At 42.5% G+C, this 17383-nt stretch overlaps 1 protein-coding gene across 6 annotated transcripts in view; it reads right to left on the bottom strand.

Annotated features, from left to right (window-relative positions):
- ROCK2 (Rho associated coiled-coil containing protein kinase 2) overlaps positions 1-17378 on the bottom strand; it is a 69078-nt gene extending 51700 nt beyond the window's left edge. For 3 of the 6 annotated variants that reach the window (XM_082218227.1, XM_082218229.1, XM_082218228.1), the window contains exon 1: positions 16211-17377. In XM_082218227.1, coding sequence (XP_082074353.1) covers positions 16211-16351 — 141 coding nt within the window. In that variant the 5' untranslated portion in view covers positions 16352-17377. Of the gene's footprint in view, positions 1-16210 lie in introns of all 6 variants that reach the window. The other 3 variants (XM_082218232.1, XM_082218230.1, XM_082218231.1) reach the window with 3 other exon arrangements.
- Between the last annotated feature and the right edge of the window lie 5 nt (positions 17379-17383).

Raw genomic sequence — 17383 nt, 5'->3', positions numbered from 1 at the left:
TCTCCACAAGCATGTATTTCCTGCTACTCTGGAGCTCTATCTTACTAGACTGTAAAGAAAGTCCTGTGTAGACCATGTTTGCACTCCCTCCTTCAATAAAGCAAGATGTACCAAGTGGTTAAGACCCTGGAATAAGGGGGAAATGTGAAACCAACCCAATATTGATTGTTTTCTGCCTACCGTTAGGTGAAGGAGTAGAGATGTTTGGGAGAAAATCCCATGTATACTCTGTATCATCATATCCTCTCTATAGGAGATGTGCTAAAGTGATTTTACACCCCTGCTTTTGAGCTGAACTGAATTCCCACAGGTTCATTCATTCCCTTTCATTTTCTGAGAACACATCTAAAAGCACTTTGTTAATTTTAGCTTCAAGGTTTCCCTCAACATTTGAAGCTTATTCCCATTCCTATCAGCAGGTCAATACCGGGAAAGGTACTTCTTTAAAAAACTAGAATTGCTGCTTCATAACTTGCTTCATAACTTGTAACCTTCCATTACTATAAATAAGGAACACAAAATAAACATGAAGACTGAATATGCTTTGAAGAGGTTATGTATTTATGAAACATTTGCAGAGGAATAGCAGAGCACATGATACCTCTGAGAGGACTGCATCATTTTCCTCACACCTTACCAAGATGGGAAATGCAGTCCTACAATATCTGAGGACCCACAAGTTCCCCAGACCCATATTGAATAGTGAGACAAGTTACTCACAGGCTTTCATAGTTGTTGGTGATGAACTATAAGAAGAGTTAGGAGCCAGAAAATGAGCTATATAATAGTACAGCAGACACTAAAATATCTAATGCACACCCCTAAATAGAATAGAAAATGACAGTGCTGCCAACTTAAATACTATGACTAATCACCAATTTTATAAATGGCTTGACGTAGTCCTAATTTTAAAATATCAATTCAAGCAGGGACCCATAAGGCCGTCATTGGGAGGTAGGAGAAGAACAGGGATATTATTACAAAGTCCTCTTGCTTCAGGTAAGGAGACACTAAGGCAAAGGAAAAAGGTAATGGGCTGAAAAGCAGGAACTCAAGGAAGCAAATGGAGATAGAATATGACTGCTGGGAACTGTGGGCCAGGAATCCAATGGGATTTAGAGTTGGAGAGAGAGAGAAAAGGAGTCAGAGAAGTCCAACAATATCTCCACTATGCTTTTCTCACTCAGTTGTCACTTTATTTTAAGGAAAGTAAATAATTCAAGAAATGAAGGAACACAGAGAGAGCTTGTGTATGAGAACATGGCTACAGTTCATTTGAAAGGTTGTGGAAGCGGCATCATTGTATACTTTAAGCATTCTGGGCACGAGGATGAAGGCATCTGCATTGTCAGCCAGAGACATATCTATGCTTGCAGAATTAAAATAGAGTTTACTACTATATATAAAGTTAATGTACTCATCATTAGCTAAAAATATAAGAGCTGGTACCTTGCAGCATACCTTGATGCTTAAGAGGTCACAGCATATATAGCTGCATTACTTCCAACTAAGTACATATTCAATCCTGCATGTTTGACCTAACTGGAAATCCTTTCACTGGATACTTAAATAGGATTTCTAGAAATATTAATCTTTCTTTGAATTGACTCATGATCTGAAAATACAACCCACGCTGCTTTGTGTGCACATATCCATCTCTATCACAGTTGCTCATGGTTGAAGACTTTGATTCTGATGAAGCATAAAGGAGCAGAATATATTTAACACATATACCTCCCATATCTCCAGCTATCAAAATATATAAGGCAATTATAATATCTGAAGGAGTTCCACCAAATTTGCCAATAATAAGCAATGTACTTGTTATATATTCTTATGGAGTTATTTTGAAGAACAAATATTGCTACATTCTACCAACCCTAGAGTCTGTCAAGACTGGCCCGTACGGGCAGGGGTACCTTTACCTTTTTTACCATATAAATGCTCCAATCAATTCTAAAGAACAAGTAATGCAGAGGTCCCCAAACTGGCGTCCCTGGGTGCCATAGTACCCATGAAGGCTTCCAGTGGTGCCCCTGGGCAGGTGCCCCAGACTCTGAGTTTTCATGGATACCAGAAGACTGAAGTATCCTCAAGAGCAGGTGACGGGGTTGTGCAGGGGAGTGAAGGGAGATGAGAGAAAGGAGAATCCCCATGGGGCAAGCAATTTTCTGTTGTGAAAGTCTGAATAGCAACACACAAGAACAGCACACAAATATGATGCTATCCGTCCACAAGATTGCTGTCCTATCTGGGTAGACAGCTGCTTGCCCCATCACTCTTTCAAACTATGCAAGTCATGCATTCTGACCTCCTGGGGATTTGGTGGCAGAGAAAACACCACTGGTAAGGTAAACATTAAAAACCACCTAATGAAGAAAATCCAGGTCTGGAAACAAGGCAACCTTATACAAAGAATGGGACATTATACCACAAAGCACAAAACTCACAATAATGCCTGCGAGATCTTATGCTAGAGAGGCCGTTATGAATAATAATGAATAGGTTGTCATGAGCTTGCACATTAAAGCAGACAGTGTCATAAAAAAGTTGCACAAACAGACCTGAGGCTTTATGGAAGTGTATATAGAGAACTAAATGAGACAACACTTGACACACCCCTTGATACATGCACATATGCTCCATGTCTCTCTCTCTCTCTCCTTTTTAATTGTTTTGATTACAGATTTTCTCCATGTCTCTTCTTAAAGGAGTTTATAAACACCAACTTTCTGGCTAGAGTTCTACAACACGGGTCTTCAGTTGGTAGATTAAGTTCAGGACCCATTACTGGACCCCCCTTTTTTTGCCCTTTCTTATTCAGTAATACACCTCTGAAAAAAGAGACAACTGGATCATAAAGCCCCAGATTTATTTTCTTGGCTTTTAAATTGATGGATTTTAAACTTGTTGCAAAGGAAGGGGTGCTCTGGGCACATAGGTATGACAAGAGGAGATCCCTCAGGTATTTGTTTCCCAAGCCATTTAGAGCTTCAAAGTTAAATACCAGCAGCTTAACTTCCTTCTGGAAGTTATTTTAAAATTGGCAAGATATACATAAATCCAGCAATACCAGTTATGATTCTGGTTGCTTCCAAATCACCTTCAGGAGCAGTCCCACATAAAACGCACCAGAGCTTTAATCACTGTAGTCGAACTGTCCCTGTCCAGAAATGACCACAACTAGTAAATCAGCTGGTGCTTTGTGCCAACAAGGGCAGGTGGGCCTCTAGAAACAAAGCTGGATCTAAGACTATTCTATATGCCCACCTGCTTTTTCAGGGGAAGGAAGAGCAGCCACATCCAAAACAGACCAAATGCCAATTCCTCAGCCCATAAATCACCTACCCACACCACTGTATTATTAGTATTCATTTTCAGTTAACTGCTGAATTCAAATGGCAGCAGTCAGGCTTGATATCATACTGCTTACCTCTGTGCAAAAATATGACCCCTGGAATGAATATTTTAAGAAGCGGCTTAAGATATTATTTTTAAAGTCTAGACAACACCTCCATCTATGGAGAGAACTTGAACTCAAGATCCATGTCTTAAGAGGCTTTAAAATTTACAAAAATATGGTGTGGAAGCACAGAGAGGGGGACTATGAAGGTTTATCTGTTAAACCAGCTTTGCAATTCATCTCACAAGAAAGGCTCTTTGCTCCGAATCTCTCTAGGACCAAAACAAATTAGGATCCACTCTGGAGTCTTTATAGCACATTCTTAAGATAAAATGTAGCATCTATCAGCAATGTGACAGCAGATGAACATTTTCAGAATCTTCAGAATAAATATTTTTCTGAATAAAGCTTTTAATATCCACTTTCAGAAATGGAATCATATATGGAGCGCCTTTAAAGAACTAAACTACCAACTGTTTTCAAAGTCAAGGCAACGATGAATTCCCCCACCTTCCCCCCCCCAAAAAAGTACTTTAGTGGGAATCAAGTATGAAGTTCTCTGCTTTTCAGTAATAGATGTAATGGAAAATATTTTTTGAATTAGACACTGAACAAAGTGAACTCATGCTCCAAATTCCAAAAAGGAAGTTTGTCATACCAACACTTTTGACACAAGTTAATAGTTTTGTTTTTTTTAAGAGGCAAACTAATCCTTTTCCATCTTGTTGTTTTTACAGTTACATTTGTGGTTGTGAAAATAAACTCTCTAAGCTTTCATGCTAAGTCTTCAAAAGCCAACATTCAAATCCTTCTCTGAATTCTGCCTCAATGACTCCAATGGCTCTTTCTATCAAGGATATATGTTTATAACAGCATTTAAGCTTCCTTACAGCATATATACACAATAAACCCATACCTTTTTCTTGTTCTAGAGCTGCCTTCTCCAGCCTGGTGCCCTCCCCGATAATCACAACTCTCCTCCCCTAACCCCTTCAAATCTAGGAGTTACCCCAACCCCCCAGAGGAGAATTTGGAGACAGGGCATGGGGGGGGGATTCTGCTATGCTCCTGGAAGTTGTTCCATATGCACGGTTATTTAGTCGAATACAATATTTAACTTTTTCAAAAGCAACTCCTAAGAGATTTTATCTACACTGATATTAGTCTACCAACCTGAGATAAAATTCCTTGCAACAAATACAAATGAAAGGGGGGGGGGGAATTCTCTACAAAATATTCTACAGTGCTGAGCTGTGTAATTAGTTTGCACAAAAGTCCTTCACGGCATAGTATTGCATTTCCTGACTAGGCTCAAACTGAAAAGGGTTACATAAACATTGTATTGCTTTTCAACTGGCTTGCTGTCTGTGTCATCCACTCAGCAAAAATTTACATGCAACCCAGGAACCTCTTTAGCTACCTATTAACAGAACACGCAAAGCACTGTTGAAATCTCACAACACAAGAATTTGATCCCTGTCTTGCAGCCTGTGTATGTCAATAAAATGCTAGTCATTTCACTATGGGAATGCTGACAATATCAGTACTATCTCCTATTTCCAAGCCAAAGAATACTAACTGATGTTTTGTCGCCATTGCTAACTTAACAAAGCTGTAAGTTTGCTATTAAAATGAGCAGGCCCATTTTATCCAGCTTCTAAATTAAATAGTCAGGGAGGTCCAGCCATCAAGATGTGTGTCAAAAGCATTAAGTACCTCCATGAAAAGTGCTATGGGAAGTATCTTCAGGCACCGGATGTCAGAAGCAAGGACTGAACACAGGACCACAATTCCCCAGAACTGTTATACATTAAGACATTATCAATATTATCATGAAAGCAGATGTTAATACATCTACTATAGAAAAATGACTCCATTTACCTATAGTTTGTGTTCCATATAAACATCCCCCTTAATCACTGGCCAAAACTTCTGCCAAATACAGAAGTAAAGGGGGCAATGTCAAACTCATATACACTGTGAAGGAGACACACTGCAGGTGCAAAAGCAAGAGTGAGCAATAGCCAGAAGATTCCTTGCTTTTATGTAGCCCAGCCTACTGTGGAGACAGAACTAGAGGAAATGGAGTAGCTTAAAAAAGGAACTAAAATGTATCTCTGTATTTCCACAATGTTCATTCTCGGTAGTGGCGCCCGCCCTGTGGAACACCCTCCCACCAGATGTCAAAGAGAACAACAACTACCAGGCTTTTAGAAGACATCTGAAGGCAGCCCTGTTTCGGGAAGCTTTTAATGTTTGATGTATTATAGTATTTTAATATTCTTTTGGAAGCCGCCCAGAGTGGCTGGGGAAGCCCAGCCAGATGGGCGGGGTATAAATAAATTATTATTATTATTATTATTATTATTATTATTATTATTATTATTATTATTATTATAAAACAGTCTCTCTAAACACAGTAAAGTTGTAAACTATTTTCTTTTAAACTCTGAACCTTGCAACATATTCACACTCCGTATTAAGTATGGCAAAACCTGGTGCTTTATGGGGGTGTCCATTACTATTCAATAACTGGTCCCAACTACCTAGGATAAATAGCCCTCTGAACCAGTCCTGCTTTCTGTTTATTTGAGCAAACATTTCTAACTCATAGTGCAAACTAACAAACTAATTAGACTTTGAGCCCATATTTCCCCCAAAATGCACACAGAAGAATGCAACTGCATAGAAGAACTCAACAGCATGATCATGGCGCAGCCAACCTGCCCACATACCTCCAGTTCACACAATGCTTCTCTAGGGTAACTGCATGCAGGGCTGGGGGAGGGGAGTCAAAAGAATGTCTGAGAATTGGCCTTTAGACAAGAACAAATGTATGCCCCTAACTTGGAAACTCAGTTTATAGTACAAACTGCAACACACATTTGATACAGTTTTTAAATGAACTGCATATTTTAAATAGCCCAGAACTGAAAATTATTTTCGCTAAAACTGTCACATATTTTCAGTACACATCTCAAGTAATAATCCAGTATCACTAGAAGTGGTATTATTGTCTCATATAAATGTAGCATAATTTGCTGAGTTGCTTAAAAAGAATTCATACAGCATCACCATCACATATCAATAGTTGAGTTTACATAAATTCAAGGGTTATTTTTTTTTCCACGGGGAAACAGACTACAAGAAGTTTATTTTTGTATTTTCCTGCCATAAGAATCAGGAACAAGCACAAGGGAGAGAGAAAGGGCGGGGAGTCACATCCTGATGCAAAATGAACAAATAAGGCTTTCTGGTCCTCTCAGACTTCCTCAGATCACAACTGGAAACAGTCCCATAGTTTGCACATAATCTTAAAGCCAATATCCTTTCCCACACAACACAGCCAGAGTTAACTGGAATAAACAGATGCTTAATTTATACATTTTTTATTGGGGAGGAATCAATACATCTAATTTACCTAATGCTAAGGACTGCATCACACAAGACATTTTGCAGTACTGTACATGTAAAACAGTCATTCCACATTGCTTGCACAGACAACTATTACATGTGAATCTCCTGATCAGAGTTAACAGCAGTGATTTATGCAATCATAGCATCACTTTTTCAAACTATCACAACACTCATTGAAATTCTTGCCAGTTATATTCATGATTGATTTACACCTTACATTGACAACAAAATGTATTATTAAGGCAGTAGAAACCACTTGTGGGGGGAGAAAGAGAATATGAGAACTGATTTAACCAATACTGCTTGAAGTTGACAGTAAACTTTAAGACAAATATACAATAAACAATTTGACTAGGTAATTCAGTCAAGAACTGCAAAACTAAGGTGGACCAAGAGTTTCTGAATATGTGAGTTCTCAATTTGTATTCTGAGACAAGAGCTATTTGCTAAGTTGTGCAGCAACATCTTCCATTAAAATAAGGATAAATCCCTTCAAAAGTGGAATAGCTGTTAATCATAGACTTCTCTCAACAACCTATGGCTTCTTTAGAAAAATTAACTTTTTGCAGTGTTTTTTTAAAAAACATATATAAAAGCATCCAAACACAATAAAACTGTAGCCACAATTAAACTGGTTAATGAAAAGTGAAAAACTGACAGGACACTTCAAAATTAAGGCCCTGCACATTAACACTTCCTACAGAAGGTGGCATTTGTGACATTTAACTATATATTAATTTTAATGTGTGAGCTGTCAAAGTGCCAGCGTTCAAGAAAGTGAGTAACCATGTTCCTTGTGACTCCCTACAAGTATGGTGTGTTTTCAAGTGTACGGAACACTGGTGAGGGTATAGCTCAAACTTTATGTTTCATAATCACCCATAGTTCCCAGGAGAAAAGAAGCAGCATGAGCTATTTAAATAACCACATCAAGATGATACAAGAACAAACTGTCAGCACTTCTCTGCTTTCACAGGAGAATATATGTTATTTTCATTCACCCATTGCACAAACAGCAGGAGAGAAAGAGTCAATAAATTACAAATCTTGTTGATGTGTGAGCAAACCATACTATAACATTGACTTAGTTAACTAAGTCAGTGTACTGGAAGAAGCAAAGATCACCAGTTTCTAAGCAATGATTCTTCAACATCAACTCTGTTGGACTGTCATGTTGTTCAGATGACTGATTGTAATAGCAAGTATTCTATTCCCAACTTAAGAATGGAAAGTGAAATATTGATGGACAACAAAGGAAGATTAAAGGCTCTCTCAATGCAAATTTTAAAAAATGTAGTATAAACAACAACAACAACAACAACAACAACTGGGAAACACTGGCCTGTGAGTGCTCCAATTTGAGAATAGCCTTTACCAAAGGCATTCTGGACTTTGAAGAAGCACAAACTCGGCAAAAAGTAGAAACGAGCTAAGAGGAAGGCACATTTGGCAAACCCTCACCGTGATCAACTCTCACCCAGAAACCTATGTCCCCACTGTGGAAGGATGTGTGAATTCAGAATTGGCCTCACTTACAGACTCACCATTAAGACCATATACAAGGAAGACAATCTTATCCGGCTACACGCGATCGCCAAAGTCAGTTAACAATTGACTGCAACAGTGCACCATCAAGTTAACCCTGTTTTAGAATCGGTGCCCAACAACACTTTCCCTTAAATCAAAACACGACCAAATAGTCTCTTACCTAGTACTTACAAAAAAGCACAACATTAAGAAAGCAATACTGGGCAAATTGGGTTTGGCAAAAGAGAACAGCAAGTGGCAGGGGTAGCTCAAGATCCTAACAGGTTGGCAGAGAGGAACACATTGAAGAGGGCAAAGTAGCTGTCCCAAAAGCTGTTTAAAAATGTGATTTTACATCAAGGATTTATTTTGTGTGCATCTCCTGAAGGATGTAAGCTGTATTTTTGCACAGAGACAGAGAAATGTGAAGTGTAAATCAACCAGATAAACACAAAGGAACCACCTGCAAGCAGTCAATTATGCATTTTATATGTATGTTATCTGCTTGATTGCTTCACAACTTTTTTGTGGGGGTTTTATTGGTTTGCACAGTGCAAGGATATTTATGGAAGCATTTGTTTGCATACTGCTTTTAATCACTAGAGAAGATGGTTCCTTAATAACACACTAACTACAAGGAGACAGGTGAATTAATAGAGGTTATTATCATACTGTATTCCTAGCCCAAGGCAAGATCATCTTCCCTTGGCAGCATAGAATGCAACTGAATCTCAACTTATCACAAGTTATATCTTCATCAGAATCTACTGGAAAAGTTGTACTCCACACTACAGATAAGGAATCTTTCAACTCTTTCCCAATCTTTCAACTCTTTCAACTTCCCTACATGTTGAAAACTAAGTATCAGAGAGAAATAACCAGCTACTGTAGTTTCTTCCAAATTTGCTACTTGTTTTCAGGGTGGTGGTGTGGCTGTTTTGTATGCAACTAAGTTTTACTCAAAACAGATCCAGTGAAATTAATAGATCTATTTTACATGATGTCTATTCATTTAAATGGGTGTACTCTATGACTAACATTGGATACAACCCATAGGTGCTGTTGAATGAATGACAGCTCCACAATTTTTAAATTACAAGGCCAAAGACACTTTGAGACCAATTAAAGCATTTGTCTGGATATGTGAGGGTTTAAATCTGAAGGCAGCCCTGTTTAGGGAAGCATTTAATGTTTAACAGACTATTGTATTTTTAATATTTTGTTGGAAGCTGCCCAGAGTGGCTGGGGAAACCCAGCCAGATGGGCGGGGTATGAATTGTTGTTGTTGTTGTTGTTATTAAATGTGTAGTGGAAATCTCACCTCAACTTCCCCAGGTGTGTAGGTTTCCTTTCAGAACTTTGTGTTTAGCATGAAGATCTGAAGGTTTCTATGGCATTTAGTTAACATGCTTAGAAAACATCCCATAATCAGGAGCCCAGATAAGACAAACATGTTAAGGTCTGAAGAGGAGCCTGTGCAACCAAGGATCCTTGGGCCTTGGGGTGGGAGAGCACTTTTTAAGCCTTCTCACCTCTTGATAAAAATCTGAATACAGCTTTGTACAAAACAAAATCTGGATGACAGAAATGCCTTTCATTCTGGCCCTATTTGGGCAATCTGCTCAGCTGCAAACCTACACACAACTAGGAAGAATGAGGGCAAGCCCACTTAAGGCCCTTGACTTATGGAGGTTAAAGGTATGATTTTGAAGCCTCCTTTACTCACGGAGGCTCCCTGTTTCAGACTCTTGCTCTACATGCATTGGAAGGAGACAGAGATGGCCTGGGGGAAGCAGAGCTTAACACACCCATCCATGCTTCCATGTAAATTTACACATGAGCAGAAGACCCAAATAGCATGTAGACTACATGTAAATATAACAGCAAAGTAGGACTTCTGTTATAGTGACACACCTGACGCTAGATGTGTAGCTTCTGGGCAACAATACATTGAAAAGCCAGAATTCTCTAACTCAGTCTTTCTATATATAGTCACCAGCTCTCACCTCAGGGAGCAACCGTCTCCAAGCAAATATCCAAACGAGAAATGGTATTTGCCCAAGTTTCAGGAAGAGAACCATGTGTATTGCTTCCACCATGTTATACTGTATTTACAACAGACACAAACTCTTAAAGTCGAATATGCGGCATTTCTCCATACAGCAGATTGCAACATGTGCAATCACCACATTGCAACTCCGTACAGTGGTACCTCGCAAGACGAATGCCTCGCAAGACAAAAAACTCGCTAGACGAAAGGGTTTTTTGTTTTTTGAGCTGCTTCACAAGACGATTTTCCCTATGGGCTTGCTTCGCAAGACGGAAACATCTTGCAAGTTTGTTTCCTTTTTCTTAACACCGTTAATACTAAGGGAGCTGGGCATGTTTAGCCTGGAGAAGAGGAGGTTAAGGGGTGATATGATAGCCATGTTCAAATATATAAAAGGATGTCACATAGAGGAGGGAGAAAGGTTGTTTTCTGCTGCTCCAGAGAAGCGGACACGGAGCAATGGATCCAAACTACAAGAAAGAAGATTCCACCTAAACATTAGGAAGAACTTCCTGACAGTAAGAGCTGTTCGACAGTGGAATTTGCTGCCAAGGAGTGTGGTGGAGTCTCCTTCTTTGGAGGTCTTTAAGCAGAGGCTTGACAACCATATGTCAGGAGTGCTCTGATGGTGTTTCCTGCTTGGCAGGGTTGGACTCGATGGCCCTTGTGGTCTCTTCCAACTCTATGATTCTATGATTCTATAATACAGTTGTGACTTGACTTCGAGGAGCAACTCATAGAACACAGTGTGGTAGCCTTTTTTGAGGTTTTTAAAGACTTTGGTGATTTTTGAAGCTTTTCCAAAACTTTCCCGACACCGTGCTTCGCAAGACGAAAAAAAATCGCAAGACGACAAAACTCGCGGAACGAATTAATTTCATCTTGCGAGGCACCACTGTATTTTGCACTGGAAGGCTGTACACAGAGCACTCTCTCCTGCGGCATTAAACAGCTAATAATCCTGTCGCGGAAAGTGGAAGCTACACTGGGGGACATATGCCCAATAACAGCCTCATCCACGACTGCTGCCTGTCCTGACTGAAGTTTGGATACTATGGAATTCTGAGCAGCACTGTGATTATCAGGACGGCTTTGTAGCACAGACAGTATTTGGGTAGCCTGGGCAAGTCTTAGGTGGAACACCTGAGGATGGGAGAAGAGTAAGACATAGGGCCAATTAATTTACTACCACTCTTTGCCTCAGCTTCAGAGAAAAGCCACCTGGATGCACTTCACCTGTGATGTTCTCTTCTCAACCAGCAGCATATCAGATTTCCATTTTTTCTATAGCCAGGATATGTAGTAGAAGGGGAAGAGTGAGCAGTCATCCTTCAACCTGTCTCCCATACAGCAGTATGAGAGATTCAGCCCCCAGAGTCCCTATTAGCAATAAACTCGGTGTTGCACTGAGTGTTGCTGTCTTTCTTGCCTGGCATTAAAGGATCGTGGCTAGTCAGTGGAGAGTGAGAAGAAGAGAAAAAATGCTTGTGCATTCTAGCTTTAAAAGCTCATAGTGAGGAGAAAATGAAGGTTTATCAGAGCAATGGATAGATATGGATCGCTTGCCTATGGATTATTAGACAAGCTTGTACACCAGTGGTTTTCAACCAGTGTGCCGTGTCATCCTGGGGTGCCTTGAATGGGCAGGGGTGCTGTGGGCAACACTGGCCTCTGTCCCTCTTTCCTTCTCTCCCTCCTCTGATGCCCTCTCATATTTCTGCCTCCCGAAGGCTTGTGTGGCTGTTTGTTGCAGCAGTCCTAGCTGCAAGCTACCCAGGCAAATGGTCCTCTGGGGCTAGCGAGGGAGGAGGCAGCTCTCACTGGGGTGGAGGGAGGCAGCTCAAGAGACCAGGGCAGTGGTGACCAGGGGAGAGGAGAGGAGGCTGAGGACACACTCCACTAGGGAGGGTGTTCAAAAAGGGGTGCGGGGCTGCCGGCTCTGCAGGCAAGGGGTGACATAGCTTGGCTTTTGAGGCTTAGAGCATGTATCCCCACAGGGGAGTCCCAGAAATAATGTAGTTGGTCAAGGGAGCCGTGGACTCAAAAAGGTTGAAAACCTCTGTTGTACACTATTGTCGCATTTGTTCTTAGCTAATCCTTAATCAAATCAATTCTATTCAGAGTGGCTTGTTATGAAAATGTCTACTTGCCTTACTCTCTGTCAGCTCAAGAGATTGTGACGGGACTATAGGCCCTTTACTTTCAAATCCATATGGATGAACCTTCAACAAAAGGTAAATGCACTTATTAGCTCCAATCCGCATACGAAAAAACTTTGTGTTACTAAACCTCACCTAATTTCTGTGGCACACACTATGCAGATTTCCCACTCTATTGGCAACACCCTCAATTTCTTTAATGCATTCTTACTATTACCATCATTGGCATTAGCCCATGTTCTCCTTATATTTTATTTAACAAGCTACCTCTGCTCCGGCCATGAGAGGGAAAGGAAGAATTCCCACCTCTCAGTGCAGCTGCATTCCATTCTCATAAGCACCAAGGGGCTTTCTGAACCCCAAACTAAGGCCTTGCATACCACTGATATTAAATGTAAATATTTGTAGATTCCCAAGTAATATAAAAATATGTCAGGAAGTTACCAATCACGATTTCTGTGAGTTTTGTTTGAGTGCCAAGTTTTAGGAGCTGGGTCCTTCAATCTTCTCAACAGGAAGTACATGGAAGGCATATAGAAATTCACAGAGTGGACTTAGGCTCGCGCTCTTATTTCATAGACACCATGCTCTTGGGCATGTTACTCTCTCACCCTTGGCCTGTCTGCACAAAAGGAGTAGGGATTCCTATTATCTTTCATAAAGAGATAACTTTTTTCTATTAAAAAAAATCATCAGATCCAGAATAGTATTTGTTGAGTATCAGTTTGGGAGTGCACTTCCCCATCTACCACAACAAATAATGCCTTTAGATCAAACCCTATCGTCAAGAGGAGGCATTGTGCGGCAGGTCAGACCTTGCATTAAATTCCCCTGGCACCAGGAACATTTTGTGACTGGCACAGGTCTAACTGTGGCCCCGTGAAGATCTCCAAATGCCAGGTTGGTGACTGACATTTCCACCTGGCTAGCCCCTCCAGCTTTTTAAAGCAGGAAAGCAGAAGAGCTTATTTATTGCATTTATATCCCACCTTTTCCTCCAAGGAGTACATGATTAATCCCCCTCCTCCATTAACCCCTACAACAACCCTGGTAGGTTAAGAAGATGTGACTGACTCAAGGTCTCCCAGTGAGCTTCGTGACTGAGTGGGGATTTGAACCCTGATTTCCCAGGTCTTAGTCAGACACTTTAACCACTACACTACACTGGCTTCCTAGAGTACTTCTGCTATGGGGTAGCTATATTAAATTAATATTAGAGAAGGATCTGAAATATTTTCCTTGAAGCTTGAATTTGTGTTCTTCTGGATTGTTTTCTTAGATGTTTTAATGTGTTGTAAACCGCTTTGAGTTTTTTCCTTTAAAATATAAGAGTATAGTAATGAAATCGATAACAATAATGGCGATAAACGTCACTGCAAAACAGGTGCCTAGACTGCCCATGGCAACTAGAACAAGACTTCTTTCCCCTTATACTTAGCCAAAGTGCAATAAAAAACTTAGAAAGGTATGAACTTTGTTAGGATCAAGAGGGTGGTATACCGTAACATCTTGTGTGGCACTGGCTATAAAAAGTCCTATAAAAGGGGGTTGCAACTCTTACAAGTCTTTGCTTTTCCTGAGTATTACAGTTTATATTGAGAATTAATACACCTTGAAAATGCAACCTCTCAACACAAATAGCACAGTTGGGAGTTTATTCATTTGCTAAATACGTCAAAGTCTCGACCATAGATATCAACAAACAATGTCATACACAGAAAAAGGCTATACTGACAAATTACATATAATAAAAAGAAACACACAACCATCCTTTCTACTACTAGAGTTACTAGATGAAAACTGACACAGGTGCAGATGAAAAGCAGCTATACATGTACAAACAAATGGCAATTTATAAATGTACATGTATGAAAGTTTACTTGAAATGACTTACTTTGATTATGTAAGGTCCTACTCATATAACAATCCAACAGTTAACAACTGTAAAAGATTGAATTGCTGAGGAGAGAAGGAAGAGTCATCCCAAAATTAAGTATTTATTTGAAATTTATGTTATCTACTCTCATAACTGCTTCTGCTTCTGTAGCCAGAAGGCTCACTAAATGAAGAGGAAAATAAGCACATGGAGACTGGATGCTGAGAAGCAGCATTCTTTGCTGAACACAAGCATAGCCTACTGAAACATTCTGCAATACTTTTCAAGTGTCATGAATACCATCAGTACACCCTGAAGTGGTCTGTAACAAGCATAGATCCCTACTGCCTCCGGCATAGACAGACACACACACAGTTTAGTCAGTTCCTGTACTTTGGCCAAGCAGGACTGAGTCATTTTTGCAAATGACTCCAGCTGCTTCTCCCTGCCCCCCCAAAAAAAAATGTCTGCAGAGAGAAACTCCTGGAACAGAAACAAAAATCCCATTCCTCTTTATCCAAGAGGAGGGATAAAGTATGTGATATCCCAAAAGCTATTTTCTTATATAGGGAACTTGCTTATTGTACCGCTCACACCACATGTTTAGAAATGGAAAAATCTCAGACCTATATTTCTTCCTTAATGGGCTTTCCAATGGAAAGGAAAGGGTTTTGTTTTTTGCAAAAACATAAGGCTAAAGAGAAATGCTTATGCTTATGTTTATGTAGCTAATGAAGTTAATAGCTCCTACTAAACAACCTTCCCAAAATAGATATTCCCAAAGTACATCCATAATTTTTTGAGTACTCTGCACAGTGCTTGGAAGCAGAATGTCAACACTGGTTTCCCATTAACAAAGTTTATTGGAAAGCCAAAGACAAAGGGATCAAAGATGACACTGACATGAAACATGGACTAACATCTCAACACAGGCAGATTTACACCAAACTATTTGCAAACCATTGAATGAAACATCCAACATGAAAGTTTAGGATCAAAGTGAACCCCTGCATCCCTAACCAACACTGAGAAGCAAGCTCAGCTGCGACTTCACCCTCCAAATAAATACATTCAGGAATGATGTGAGAATCATTCCTAACCACACCAGACTGAGTAAACAAAAAGTTACTCTGCGACACATAAATGTTTCTCTCCCCACAACCCTTGCCTGCACCCTCAATGGCATGTTTCTTCTTTACTTCTCTCCCACCCATCCCCCTTCCCAGCTTTCTAAGGTGGGGGGGAAAGAGCTTTCATCAGGCCAAACTGAACGCGACTGCCAGCACCCTTCCCCGCCTTCACTCCTCCCTGAAGAAGAAAAGAATGTTCATTAGAACTGCACCGTCCATCCAATCAAGTATCTCAACCAAAAATCCCTCACTGCCGCTAAATTTTGGGGTGTGTGGAGAGGGGCGGGGGGAAGAGGACAGAGACAGCGATTATTAACCCTTGCTTTATCTAAACAGGACCCTTTCCCAGACCAGCCCGTAGCGAAAAAGCTGTGCCTCTTTACATCCTCTCTCCCCCACCCAACTCTTCCCTTCCAAAGCAAAAGTGGGATCCAGGCTCCCATACACCCAAGGCGGCCAGCCTCTTTCTTCAGTCACTTAAAACGCGGGGGTCGAACTCAAGGCACCCCCACCAAATAAAATCCTCTCCTTTCCCCCTCAAACAACAACAACCCAACCCACAAGTTTCTCTCCCATCCCTGCCCTTCCCTCCAATATGAAGCTACCCCTCCAAAACCTCGCATCTCTTTCTCCCGCCGGCGAACTCACCAACAAACTTTCCACATTGACTGGAGACCTGGGGTCCCGGATCATGGACTCCAGCTTCCTCTGGCGCCCCGAGATCCCTCCTCCGGATTCGGGCGGCGGCGGCGAAGCGGACATTTTCACCGCTTGCTGCTGGTGGTTCATTCTCCCGCTCCCCGAGGGTCCCTCGTTGCCGCCGCCTCCTTTCTCCTCTCCCTCCCCGGGCGCCTAGGGAAGCCCGGCGACGGCTGTCCGGCAGCGGGGCGAGAGGGCGGCGGCGGCAGCAGCAGCAGCAGCAAGCGAGGAGCGCCTTCCGCCGCCAGCGCCGCCGGTAGGTATCTGCTTCGGGGCCTAAGGAGCGGCCCAAGGGGACCCGGCGAGGCCGCTCAGTCCCGGCCCGCTCCGGCCAGGCCTGCCTGCCTCAGGAGCAGCAGAGAGCGGGGCGCCCGCGGCCACCCTCACCCTCCTCCTCCTCCACCAGCACCGCCGCCGCCTCCTCGTCGTCGTCCCCCGATTGGGGCGGGCGCTGCCGCCGCTGCTCCACCCGCCCGCTTGGCGTCCCCCGCCGCCACCTCCGCTTCCCAGGCATGAACGGCCCGCAGAGGGGGGAAGGTGGGCGGCGGAGGGGAGGGGAGGGCCGGTTCCCGCGGGAAACTGCCGCCGCCTCCCTCGCCCCCCGACTAGGCGGGAAAACCAGTCACGGCCGGGCCCCCCACGACGCCTCGGCCATTTTGCACCAGGTCAATACCCGACGGGGAGAAGGCGAGAGGAGGGAGGGTAGGAGGGAAAGAGGGAAGCCAGCAGCGGAGGAGCCCGGCTTCTTCCTCCCCCCTCCTCCTCCGTTGGAGGGAGGGAGGGCTAGGCCCGCCTCGCTGGGATCGGGCTCCTCTCTTTCTCTCCTCTTCTGTCACTCAAGGGGTCCCCCACACACTCCCTTTCCAAGTTCCTGCCCCTTCACTGGAGCCACCGCGCCACCATATCCCTCCTTCCCCCGCTCCCGCCTCAGGGAACTTATTCCTATCGCTGCTCCGGCTATGGCCTCCTCGTTACCCACAAGCCTCCGCTCCTCGCCCGAGCCCCGCTCGCAGGCAGGCAGGCGAGCGAACGAGGGAGGCGAGGAAATGGCCAGGAGGGGTTTCCCACCCACTCTCCTCCTCCCTCGCCCTTCGCATAGCTGGGCAGCCAGTCACCGGCTCT

Source organism: Podarcis vaucheri, assembly GCF_965113315.1.
Source record: "Podarcis vaucheri genome assembly, chromosome: 3".
Taxonomy (NCBI): domain Eukaryota; kingdom Metazoa; phylum Chordata; class Lepidosauria; order Squamata; family Lacertidae; genus Podarcis; species Podarcis vaucheri.
Note: the sequence above shows the minus strand (reverse complement) of the source record. Positions and strands in the feature narration are given on the sequence as shown.